Source organism: Elephantulus edwardii, unplaced genomic scaffold (assembly GCF_000299155.1).
Source record: "Elephantulus edwardii isolate Elephantulus edwardi_28Jun2011 unplaced genomic scaffold, EleEdw1.0 scaffold00252, whole genome shotgun sequence".
NCBI lineage: Eukaryota > Metazoa > Chordata > Mammalia > Macroscelidea > Macroscelididae > Elephantulus > Elephantulus edwardii.
In genome coordinates, this window is record NW_006400002.1 from 2,274,485 (window position 1) to 2,287,734 (window position 13,250).

General features: G+C 54.9%; 1 protein-coding gene across 1 annotated transcript; it reads left to right on the plus strand.

Annotated features, from left to right (window-relative positions):
* The first annotated feature begins 3,926 nt into the window (after positions 1–3,926).
* Positions 3,927–12,869, plus strand: ALX3 (ALX homeobox 3). The gene is made up of 4 exons (XM_006899307.1): positions 3,927–4,286; positions 9,312–9,628; positions 11,805–11,933; positions 12,505–12,869. The coding sequence occupies exons 1-4, from the start codon at positions 4,010–4,012 to the stop codon at positions 12,811–12,813; spliced, it is 1,032 nt and encodes a 343-aa protein (XP_006899369.1). The 5' UTR covers positions 3,927–4,009; the 3' UTR covers positions 12,814–12,869.
* Positions 12,870–13,250: the final 381 nt, after the last annotated feature.

The window sequence follows — 13,250 nt, forward strand, 5'->3', positions numbered from 1 at the left end:
AACACATAACTGACCCTCCAGCAGCAGGTTTTCAGGGACAGTAAACTGCATAGGAGGAGACTGCCCATCCTTCTCCCATGAAGGAGCTGGTAGATTCGAACCAGGTGCCTTTAGGATTGCAGTACAGCTTCTTGCCACTAGGCCACCAATGCTCCACCACAGTGCAATTGAAAAAGAAGTTCTGCAGTTGCATGCTGGAAGAACAAGAGTGTGCACTGAATTATTTCATCTTTGCTGTATTGGTTGAAGAAAGACTGAGTGAATGTGACCCGTGGACATGGGTATATATTCTGTTTCTGCTGCTAACTGGCTGTGTCACCACTGACAGATGACCTCATCTGTGGCCTCAAGTTTCTTTCCCAATAAAACGAGGATAGTAATTGTGTCCACCTCCTGGCACTGTCGTGAGGAGTCACTAAATCAACGTATGGAGAACACATCAGGCAGTGCGCTAAGGGTTGGCTATTGTTTTAATCTGTAAAATGAGGGTCCCTGAGGTCTCCTGGCTGTTTCGGAAGGAAGGTTTAGTAATGCTGAGGTGGCTTTTTCTACATTTTCTACATCCTGGAAGGCCACTGAGAACCTCTCCTGTCCAGCTCTTCCCAGACAATATACAGATAAAGATAAGCATTTGCACTAGTGACTTAAATGAGGAACAGCAATGCTTTCTCCCAGTGCCCCGCTTGCATGGTTCTGGGGAGAAATCCCCTCTCAGGGTGGGCAACTCCATCCTCTCATCCAATCTGTATGTAATCTGCGACTTCCTGCCTTTCAGCTCAACTGACAGCACTGTCTTGGCAAGATTTGTTCTCTTTGGAGACTGGGAGAATACCAGAGGGGACATCTGGGTGTAGGAAGAGGTGCTGACCCCTGCAAGTCTCTGCTCAGGCCCCAGCACCAGGCCCATTCAGTCCGGATCAAGGGGGCTTTGGCCAATTTAGGGATGGAAACAAGAGCTCATCGCCATCATCATCACCAGTCAGCCTCATTCATCACATAGCAGAGCTTAGAAATATCCTACGACCATGTGTGGACCCCACTGTTTTGTTTTGTTTTTTTCATTCATGTACATTGTGTATTACATAATCACGAATATTTATTATGTTTCTCTCTTGTGTATGCCCCGTTTTCGTGATGAAGACTTTGAGGCTCAGCTGTGGCAGAAGACATGGTGTTTGTTTAAGCCACGCTGTTCTGTTAACTGTGAGCTATGTGCTCCCTGTGTCATACATTCCTCCTCCTTACTAAGCTCCTTGATAACTTTAAAAGCAGTTGCTTGGGATCCTCATACTCATTCTACAATAATGGTTTTATACAGTATTTGTCCTTGTGGGACTGAGTTCACTCAGCATAATGCTCTCCAGTCTCTCCCAAGTTAGATAGTAATTTACAAAATCATTGCTCCTGCGTGTTGTGTAGTATTCCATTGTGTGAATATATGACAACTTCTCAATCAATTCTTTTGTGGTTGGACATCTGGGATGTTTCCAAGTTCTTGAGATGGTAAATAATGCTGCTAAGAATACTGGTGTATACGTTTCTGTTTGAACCTCAGTTCTCATTTTCTCAGGGTATATTCCAAGCAATGGAATAGCCGAGTCATATGGAATTTCTATGTTCAGTTTTTTTTTAGGAAACGCCAAACTGCCTTCCAGAGTGGTTGTACCATTGTACAATCCCACCAACAATGTAGAGGAGTTCCTATCTAACTACATCCAAGGGGGGTGGGGTTAGAAATAGAGTGGTGAGGATAGGGTGTGGGGTGTTAATCATAGGATTGCACAGAAACGATCTTTTGTGGAAAAAGAATGTATAAATAAATCAGGATAAAATTTAAAAAAAAAAACACCAGTTGCTCACAAATCAGTTCTGACTCAAGACAAGCCCTCATGTTGCAGAGTTGAACTTCGCACCACAAGGTTTTTTAGGGTATGACCTTTCAGAAGCAGATGGCTTGGGCTTTCTGAACACTTCTTGGTTCAGGGCGCTCCCAGCTTAATCGTATAACCAGAAGCTGTCTTGATTGAATTGTTGTTGCTGCTGTTGTTGTTGTTATGCACACTGAGTCAGATGGACTCATAGCTGACGCTCAGGCGGGTTTTCAGAGGCTGTAGATTGCATGGGAGGAGACTGCTCATCTTTCTCTCAAGGAGCAGCTGGAGGATTCCAACCTTGTGCGTTTGAGTTGGCTGCAAAAGTCCACACCACTAAGTCACCAGAACTTGGTGAGTAGGTGTCCTGTGTTGGCACTAGTACCTCCCTAAAGAGTCAATACTCTCTAATCATTAACTGTTGAAAGATTTTACTAAAGAGAAATTCATACAATTTTGTTGCCCAGATCAAGAATTCACAGGATTCAAGGAAAATTAATTCCCCTGATGAAACCAGATGGGAATCTTAATTCTGAGCGGAGCCTCCCTCTCGGCTGGAAATCCCAGCCCCATCTCTGCCCAGTCTGTAGCCTGTGATTAGGGGCCCTAATGGCCATAATGCCTCTAATGTGGCATTTAAACCAATAAGGCTTCAGAGAAGTCACGGTATGTTTAATAATGGCTTAATGACTCCTTGTGAGATGCAAGGCTTCTGGTTCCTGTTTGGCCTTGATTTACAGCCCAACTCTGGCTGAGGACAGCCAAAGAGCCCCCTCTAAGCCCCCAGCGGAAGAGGGAGGTGTTCACACCAGGCCTCTTAGATTCCTTTAAAAATTGAGAATTCAAATGAAATACAAATGATGTTTGACTCCCCACCCCTTTTGCTAGTTCTTTCGAGGTCTTAAAAAAATGAAACCCAAGTGAGACCCAGGGTGCATCACTGAGCAGGAAGCGTAAGCAGGGTCCTAGGGCCCTCGTGTATTTCTTTTCAGATCTTAGGTTGGTTGGAGGTTGTGTCTGCTCAGAAAAATGTAAGCTTCTCTCCTAATGACCCAATGCTTCTGAACTGGGAGGTCAACTGGAAGGATACACAGGCCTGTCCTCAACGTCCTCCAAGATGACAGCGGGGACGCCAGCACTTCCAGATTGTTTGCCCACTGAAGGTTGCTCATTCCATGCTTGCTGCTCAAACAGGAAAACAGTTCCCCTGCTAACTCCTCCACCTGCACCCAAAGCTGCCACGACTGAAGCTTGCTTTGTCCTGAGCTGCCCCCTCCTAGTCCACTCCCAGTCCACTCCAGCTCTGGCTCCAGCCCTGTCTGAAACCTACCCAGAATATACAGGAAAAACTCTTTGAGTTTACACAATCCAACGTCCCCATTTATAGATGAGGACACTACAGTTCCACAGCTAATTAACCACAGTGTTGGCCGAAGAATCCAAGCCCCCCATTTTAGTCCAAGTTATTGCCACACAATCTACACCCAGTGATTCTCCTGAAGAGAAATGAGATCCCCCACCACCACCACCCCCTTAAGGCAAGAGTTTTCGGATGAAGGCAATGGTTTCCCAACTCCTGCCTGAGGCTCGCAAAGAGAACCCGGTAAAGTGGCCTTGCAGACCCTGGTTACCCTTGGGCTCTCACCGTTGGCGGTTGTCAGGACATCAGGACTAAAAGTGGCTGGCCGACATGACACTTTGGGCATGGGGGAGCGTAGTTCTGGGCCCTACTCAGCCTCGATTCTAAGGGCCAAGATTGAGCCTTTAAACTGGGTCTCAAGGCCAAGGTCGGTGCTCTGAGACTAGGGCTCAGTCGGATGGCAGACAAAAGGGACCTCGCCGTGTCCCCGTGGATCCTCTCCCACTCTGGGGTTGCCTGAGATTCGAGGCTTGGGGTGAATCAGGGGGCTCCTGGACTCCGAGGGGTTAACACGCGCGGGGCCGCACGTGACGTGGATGGTTCCAGCATTAAGTCAGAGGCGCGGCCCCCTCGCCTGCCCCCCGCCCCCCGCGGCGTGCGCCGCTCCCGGGGGCTCCGCGCCCCCGCGCCCAGGTCCCTCCCCCTCGGCGGGCGCGCACAGGCCGCTCAGGCAGAGCGAGCACTGGAGCCCCCGCCGGCCTGTGCACCCCGAGCCAGCATGGACCCTGGGCGCTGCACGCCCTTCGGCGTGGGGCCGGGGCCTGGCTCCTATGCAGCCGCGGGGGACGAGCCTCCCGGCCCCCCGGGGACCCCGGCCACTGCGCCTCACCTGCACCCCGCGCCACCCCGCGGCCCGCGGCTGACCCGCTTTCCGGCCTGCGGGCCCCTGGAGCCCTACCTCCCAGAGCCGGCCAAGCCACCAGCCAAGTACCTGCAGGACCTCGGGCCCAGCCCGGCGCTCAACGGCGGCCACTTCTACGAAGGCCCCGCAGAAGGTAACGCGGGGCGCGGCCCCCAGCGCGCAGCCTGAGCCCCTGTGGTTCCGGAGTTGGGCCGGCCTAGGCCTCCCAGCTTCCCTTCCCGCTTGCTAACTCCTCAACTTCTGCCTGGCTCGCTTCTTGCCACAACCCGGTTTCCTGGGCCCGGCCGTCGCTAGCCCCAGTGCGGCAAAGGCCGGCGCCGTACTGGAGGCAGAGCCAGCCTTTCCCGGGTGGTGGTGGGACGGTGGGAGATGCAGGGCGAGCTGGGCGGAGGCGACCCCCAGCCCAGTACAGACGGCAGGCGGCCTGAGCCAGAAGGGAAAGATCATCTTGGCCAGAGGGGGCCAGAGCCGCTGCCACTGCTCAGACTAGACCATGGCACTGCCATGGCCAACGTGTCGCCGACGCGGGGAGAGAAGCGCAGCTTGTGTTTGGGTTCAGTTGAGGGTGCTGAGTCTGGACCCTGAACCTGGAGAGCTCAGCGAGAGCTCGGGCCTGGCCGCCTCTGATTTCTCATCCCGGGCTCAGCCTCGGTGGGAAGGTGGCGGCCACCGACCCGCAGAGCTGGGGGCCTCAAAGCCGGGCCCATTCCAATCCAAAATGACTGTGTTCTTATTTGTCACACTAGCCAAGCCTCGCCGTCCTTATGCACGGTGGGCCACCCCATCGCTATCCTGGCTTCCTTGCCACCCACCGATCCCCAGCACCGGGCCGTCGCGAGCAACCCCGGGCGAGCCAGGCCCCGGGCTCCTCGAGGGGGCTCCTAAGCCGCGAGCCTGTGCGCCGAGGCCAGCCTGCAGCCATTTGTCGCCCTACTCACCCAATGACCAGGATGGTCTGGGCGCCCGCGGCCTCCTCCTGTCTGCGCTGCTACATCCCGTAATCTAGGCCTAGAGAGGGGCTGTCCGCGAACCGCTCGGATCCTGCGTCTCGTGGGCCCCAGGAGGGATCCGAAAGCTCCGGACCTGGCCCGGTCTGGGCGCGGGAATGTGTGGAGGAGGGCGGGGAGGTGCGTGCGGGTCAGTGGAGGAAATGAGCGAGTCCGCGGAGCTTCGTGCCTGTGCCCTTTGAAAGAGGCTTTCCTGATAAAAACCACAGTTGGGTCTTAATGAGAAGCAGTTGGCCTGGCTCCTCTGATCCCAGCCAGACGGCGGCGGCTGCGCAGCGCCCCGAGCTCCGCCAGGGCAGGTACCCAGGCCGGTCGCGTGCGACGTCGGGCCCGACACACCGGCCTGTGTCCCTGCTGGGCGCCCGAGGTCCGCTCGGTGCAGAGCGCAGGGAGCCGAACGTACCACTGGTTCCAGCAGCGAGGAGGTTCCAGCCGCGAGGTCGCCGACAACGAAATGCGGGGAAAGAAACCCAAAAGTGTGACTAATAATCTAAAGAGGTAGGGAGGAAATCGAATAAATGAAGCGAGGAGAGCGGCGAAAACGAGAGGTAAATGGCGGCCGGCAAGCGACACGGAGGGAAAGTCATAAGTAGAGAACGAAAAAAAGACGTGCAGAGCAAAGGGGAGAGCGAATAAAGTGGGTAAATGGAGAAGAAGAGGAAGCGTGAAGAGCGGGAGAGCAGACTAAACGAAAGACAAAGAGAGAACATTTTAAAAGCGGGGTAATGCAAAACGAGAGCAGAAAACGAAGGACTCGGCGTTGAGCCGGAGGAGTCCGCAAGAAGGCGCACGGCATCAAGAGCCCGCATCCCAGGGGAGAGCGGACCCCACTTGCCTGCAGCCCCTGGGCCCAAGCTGCCTCTGGGGTGACCCCTCTTGCCCGAGGGCCAAGTCATTGCCAGACCGAGCCCTCTGCCCTCAGGGACGGTCCCGGGGTTCACACCGCGCGCGCACGGCTCAGAGGGAAAGTGGCCGGCAGAAGGGAAACGCGAAGGGCTTCTTAATAATGGGCTCGGAAAGTCTCCAGTTCAAAGCCGCGAGCGTGAGTTGCACCCCATCTGCTGCGCGGTCTGTGCCTCCGCCGGCCACTCTCTGCGCGCGAATATCAGCCGCACCGTGATTTTCTGCCGCCGCGGCCGCCCTAGGCCGCGCTTTTCCGAGATGCCCAGGCCGCACTCAGACTGTGCCCACCACTCTCGATCCATCTGTACACACGTGGCTTCTCAGAGGATTCATGACATGCCGGGCGTCCAATCTCACCAAGCCGCTTAGAGGTTGCCTCCGCACTTGGGTTCCCTCCCTTGGAGTGCATCTATCCAGGACTTGACTCCCACTTGAATTTTTTTTTCCCCTCACTATCCTGATGGCTTTGAGGGTTATGATTAGTTTAGCGTGGCGGCTCTTACAACCCCGTGAAGGGGTAAATCAAAGACCCTCACGGAGACCGCCAGACCTCTATTTTGGGGACCAATAGAGGGCCACTGCACCGCCGCCGAGGGCCCAGCGCGGAACCTACACTCACTATGAGCGCCCCTCTGGCGGCTGAGCCCAAGCTCTGCTGTGCGACCCTGGCTGATGAGGAGAAACAAGGAGAGCAAGGAGCAAGGCTGAAGCGGTAACGACAAGGAAGACCAGTGCTTATTTGGGAGGCATCAATAGCTGCCTGACACTGGAGACTGTAGGAGACCTCATGGACCACCTATCCCCAGCAGTCTGAATTGTTGCCCCTCCTCGGTCCCCTGGTCTTCACAGTGGCACGGGCCAAACAGTACTGGAGAGGATCGATGCCACTGGGAGACAGGACTCAAGGGGCAGGAGGAGAGAAGACGCAATGGAACTGGAGTCAGGATATAGGCTTTGTTGCCATCTCAGAGATTCCTGCCCACTCCCACTCAGCTGTGCTAGTGGAATCATGCTGTGTGGGCGAGGAGTCCCAGTGTAACTCTTAAAACCAATAGGTCAGTGCACCCTGGGCTTACAGAGGACTCTGTCAGCTTCTTAGGTTAGGTGCAAAACTACTGGTTCCAATTCTTCCCCTGGTTTTCCTTGCTTACTGCCTCTGTTTCTCCAGCCTCCATCTCTTTTTCTCTACTGGGCCTTACTCTTAAGGGAGCTGCTTGTTTTCTCTGAGGGGTGCCCCAATGCCCTGAGGTAGGGTGTTGCCCTCACCCCTAGAGTCCACCAGTCAGATAAAGGAGATTTCAGGGCAGTTGATCAGGGCAGGGAGAAGTTCTCTGGTCCCTTGAGAAGGTATAGAGTGGGCAGAAATAAGAGGCAAGCAGAGGCCAGCAGGCTTGGCCCATATTCTCAGTCAAAACTCTTGAGAAGTCCTAGGGCGTCTTCTTCTGTTGATCATGAGTCTGAGTTCTGGTCACTGCCTCCGGGCAGGTCCTTTTGGGACAGACTGAGGGGACAGGAGGTGGATGTGTAAGCCAGTGTTTTCAGGCTTGGAGGCTCTCTCTCTCTCTCTCTCTCTCTCTCTCTCTCTCTCTCTCACACACACACACACACACACACACACACACACACACACACACACACGCCCAGTCCTGATTCACTTGCCCTACTATTGCTTGTATTGCTTGAAGTCCCATTGGGATGCAAGACTTTCTTGTGAACCCAAGACATATAACTCCTTCCTCACACTTGGAGGGGCTGCTAAATGCTAGGTAGTCACCCTTGTTTCCCAGACAATGATTTGGTTCAATGTCCCTAAACCCTCTTTTCCTAACCTCTCAAATGCACTTATCCTGAGAACCAGTGTGTGTTTGCCAGGAGTGAAGGTCAGGAGGCAGGTGCGGTCTCCTCTGTACTCCACCTGAGCTATGAAGGTCTAGGCCATCACTGTGGGTCACGAGCCCCAAGGCCAGCACAGCCTAACCCTCCCAGTCCTCCATGACACTCACAGTGTGGAGGTGAGCTCGTGGCCTGGTGGTGACCGGTGGTGTGACTTCTCCACAGCTTGGCCTCCTTGGTGCAGAGAGGGACTCATCAGGTCCAGATGCCATGAAGCCCATCTCCCTCACCCCAGGCTTCCTCTAACTACAGCTGGGATCAGGGTAAAAACCGCCTCTGTGTGCCAGTCCCTGGGGCTTCCTGGGGGCTAGGCCCCTGCTGGAGATGGGACTGGGGCACAGGAGGGAGCTGTGTGTGTCAGTGGCACATCTTTGTGGCATAACTCCTGCCATCTCAGTAGACTGCTGAGGAGAGACTTTATGGGGACCATGCTGGGGGTCCTCACCAGAAAGAGAGGGTTGGGGTAATCCATGACCTATTTTTCACCATGCCCCCATACTAGTGGGCCTCTGCCAAGCTTCCTGAGTGAGGGCTAGCATTTCAGAGTGGGGATGCGGGGAATATTCCCAACCTGCTGCCTGGGTTACCCCAGCTTTAATCACAGGCTGGGGATAAGCCTGACCTCCTGAGATAGGGTGTACAAGGAGGAAAGGGATCTGTACCTGTTGTAACGCTGGACCTCCAACTATTTTTCTCTTCCTATCACCTGTCTCCTGCCTTTTACAAGACTGAGCTTGAGCCCCTGCCAACACATCACCTATGTTAGGAATGATGGTGAAAGACCAGGGACCATCTCTCTGGAAGTTCCTTTGCCCCTTACACCCTGAGCCAGGGAATTTGACCTTGACCTGAGACTCTGGGTTCAGAGCAGGAGGCTCAGCCAAAGGTGGTCTGAGCTTCCTTGTCTCTGCTCCTGGGAGCTGAGGCGTGGGCATGGGAAGCCAGGCCTACAGTCAGCCATGCGGAAGCACTTCCTGGCAGGGGTGGGAGATGTCAACCACTCCATCTTCAATGCCCCTGCCCCACCCCCATCCTCAGCCCTGCCAGGGTGTCAGGCCCTGCCATGGCGCCATTCCTGACACCTCCACACCCCATGGGATGAACCACCACAGAGCAATTCCCCGAAATGAACACCCCCCTGGCTCACAGCTCCGCCCAGACCACAGAGCACATGGCTCCCCAGGGCCCCCTCCCCAGCTGGAGGCTCTGCAGGCAGGCCTCAAAATGCCATGCTCCATGGAGGAAAAGGAAGGGGAGGCGGGACCAAGGCGTCTAAGTTCTTCCCCTCCCTCCATTCCACCCACAAAACCCCCTGGTTCTGTTTCCATCCTCCTTTTTTGTGTTTTCCACTGCAGCTGAAGAGAAGGCCTCGAAAGCTGCCAGCTTCCCCCAGCTGCCCTTGGACTGCCGAGGAGGCCCCGGGGACAGACCCTCTAATGTGCAAGGCTCCCCAGGCCCCTGTCTCGCTAGCCTGCGTGTCCCTCTGTCCCCTGGACTCCCCGAGTCCATGGAGTTGGCCAAGAACAAGAGCAAGAAACGCCGCAACCGCACCACTTTCAGCACCTTCCAGCTGGAGGAGCTAGAGAAGGTCTTCCAGAAGACCCACTACCCTGATGTTTATGCCCGGGAGCAGCTGGCTCTGCGCACAGACCTGACCGAGGCCCGGGTACAGGTGAGGGCGTCCCCTGCCTAGGGCTCTCTGGTGACCTCAGCCTGCAGGCCAGACCCCAGAAGGGCTGAAAGAGGTGGGCGCAGGTGGCCCTGGGTTTAACCTTGTTCAGGTTCTCTTGCAGCTACAGGCTTTTCCTGCCTAAACTGAGGTTTATACAGTGTGGTGTGTGAGGGGAAGAAGGGTTGTGCTATGTTGGAGTAACTAATGGCCCTCTGGAATCAAAAGACCTGTGTGAGAGTCCCAGCTCTGCCACTCACTAGTTGAGCAGGTAACTTTGGGCATGTCATTGGGAATCTCTCAGCTCTAGGTTCTCCATTTAGGAAAAGGAAATAAATAATGGTATCACATACTTAGGGAGTATGTGGAGGATTGCAAGTGTAACAGCATTTTTGAGAGTTAAGTGCAGAACACCTATCAGAGGTGGCTGCCCAGAATGTAAGGACCCATTAGAGGGTCTCAGCATCAATGACCCTTACAGTTACCCTAAGCCTTCCATCCCTGCCAACTGGAGGACCTCAGCTGCCATTGCTTGGCTGAGAGCCGCCCTCTTCACTCCAACAACCCCCCTAGCAGAGAGCAGGCCCCAGGCCTTTCTGGATGGAGCCTCTTCAGCTTCACACAGGGTGGATCTGGAGTTGGACTGTGGGGATGGGTAGGGTGGAACCACCAGAACAGGGGAAGAGATGAGGGAGGTCCACATGCTGAGACCTGCTAGAAGTGGGGAAGGTGGCAAACGGGATCAGGATGAGGAAGGCCACTTCATTATAAATCTGGCCCGAGAAGACAGCCATCCCCTCGCTTTGACTCATGGCAGGCTCCTCATGCCAAGCGGTGGTATAGGGAAGAGGCCTGGGGTGGGGCTTCTAGAGAGGGGTCTGCCTTTCTCACCACCTAGGGGACTTTGGTAGGGGCAAAGCTCATGCTTATTACATCCTGCATGACGTCCTTCTAGAGACTCTTCCGAAGGGGCTGAGAAGCAAGGGCTCTCACAGAACGTGGGAGACTGGCGGTACACTCCCAGATTATACAAACCATGCAAATTTAGAAGCCCAATCTCCAGAATGCCTCAGCAGGCCTGGGGTGGGGTCTAAATAGCTTTCCCAGTGGTATGGCTTTGAGGACATGAAGAGCACATTCTTCCACTGCTCCGAGGCTTTTCAGCTCTGGGAGGGCTGGGGGTTAGGGACAGAGGGGCAGTCTTGAAGCCCCAGACTTTGTCCAGAATCTTCACCAATGACTGAAGTCCTGGTGCATGATCCAAATAAGACCACACACCAGACAATGCGGAGGGCAGGCACAGAGCCCAGGCGGGGCTCTAGGGAAAAATGGGTGGTGACAGGGAAGTCAGTTCCCAGTAATCAGACTGGCTGGCTCCAGGCTCCTAGTGCCTGCAGGGGAGGGAGAGTGAGGAAAGGAAATTCTGGCAGCTGGAGCGGCCTTTCCCTGACCTTGCCCCTGGCGTGCTCTGGGATCTCAGCAACCTGGGCGTCTGCCCTGCTGCTCACCTCTCAGGATCTGTCACCAGGGTGCAGGGCCTCACCTGCCTGCATCCAGCTCTGATAAATGTTGGGGAGGAAAAACCTAAGCAAAGGAAGCACGAGATGAGACAGTGTTTTGTGAGGGCAAGGAGGCAACAGGGAAGAATTGCTGTTGTCTGGCAGAGAGGGGCCGGGGGCCAGTCTGTCCCAAGGGATCTTAATGAAATGGGGTCTGGCTGAGGTCCCTGGGGAGCTGCTGAGAGTTTAAGAGTGAGGGTGACCAGAATAGAAATGAGGTACAGATTCTTCTGTTGCTTGGATGCGTAGATTGGAAAAGGAGACAGGGCTGAGGGACTAGGTAGCCAGTGTACATGCGCAGGTATTCAACTCCACCCGTGAAGCCCAAGGACACGCCTGGTGCCCATCCATACTCAGCCCAGCCAGGCTGGAGGACCAGAGCGTGACAGCCTGCATAGTGGCAGCTGGGGCCCCTGGGGCCAGTAAACTGCACTGGCCCTGAGCTTCTCCCAGGCTCCACCCCAGGCTTTGTGGCGCAATGCAGCTTTACAAGCTCCCTGAAACGCAAGATCCCTCAGCTGAGCCAGTTCCACATGCTGTAGGACAGCACAACCACTGGCATGTCCTGAGGCTCCACTCATCCTGGTTGCCTTACTAACTCCTCCCATTCCTACCCCCAGGTTTGGTTCCAGAACCGCAGAGCCAAGTGGCGGAAGCGAGAGCGTTATGGGAAGATCCAGGAGGGTCGGAACCCTTTCACAGCTGCCTATGACATCTCTGTGCTGCCCCGGACCAACAGCCACCCGCAGGTGAGACCCCATCCCACCCTCACCTCACGGTCTGGCCATGCCCCATGTGGTAACCAGCAACACCTAGGGTTCTAGAGCGATGGCAGGGCCCTGTTTATTTTGAGTGTGGGCCGCTCACTTATCTTTGTGCATGAGCCTGCAGAGCAGCTGCACCCAGCACCAAGGAACCACTGCAGAGCTCCTTTAAGAAATAGTGCATGCCTGGCAAGCTCTGGTGGCCTAGTGGCAAGAAGGTGCACTGCAATCCCAGAGGTGCAGGGTTCAAATCCACCACATGCTCTGCTGAAGAAGGAGGAACAATCACCTCCTGTACCAGTCAGATCCGATTTGATGGTACACACATAAGTAATAATAATAATAATAAAAAGAAACAGTGCATCTTTTTTTTTTAAACAGTGCATCTCTTAAGGTGCTGCTGCCAATGTGGGAGACTAGGAGGGAACAGATTCTAGGTCTTAGACAAGTGGAGGTTTCCTGGGATGTTTCCGAGGCCCTAGAGCAACAGAACTTCTAGGTAGGGGAGGCCATGGAGCAACAGCTTCATGCATGGACCTTCTTTATCTCTTTTCAGCTGCAGAACTCCCTGTGGCCCAGCCCAGGGTCGGGGAGCCCCGGGGGCCCCTGCCTGGTGTCGCCAGAGGGCATCCCCTCCCCGTGCATGTCTCCATACTCTCACTCCCATGGGAATGTCGCTGGTTTCATGGGGGTGCCAGCTTCCCCTGGACACCACCCTGGCATCTACTCCATCCACGGTTTTTCCCCAACCCTGGGGGGCCACAGCTTTGAGCCCTCCCCGGACAGCAACTATAAGTCTCCAGGCCTCGTCTCACTCAGGGTGAAGCCCAAGGAGCCGCCTAGCTTGCTGAACTGGACCACGTGATCAACAGCAGGAAGCACAGACTGAGCTGCTCACCCCGTCTGCAGCTGCTCCCACCCTACCCCTGCCTGGACCCCAGAGGGAACACACCTCTGCCTCTAAGCCCCAGTTGGCTTCTGGAGGCCTAGGCAGAGCAGCTGGACCCTATGCTACAGGGTTCTTTGTAGTAGAATAATAAGGTGGGCCTGCCATGACCAAGTGGGCTTCAAAGCAGGTGCTCAGGCCTCTTCTGCCAAACTGGGTTCCCTCATCCAGATGGACCTAGAGGGGAAAAGACACTGTTCTGCTTCCCCCAGACTTTCCTCAAGTCTGCATCCTTCCAGCTGAAGTGGCTTCCTTGGCTCCTCATTCAGGGAACTAGAAGACCAGAGAAGGGAATGCAGATTGAACTGGGAGGAGCTCCTTGTGAATCCAGAAAACTCTTGAGAGTCTTGTTTGAC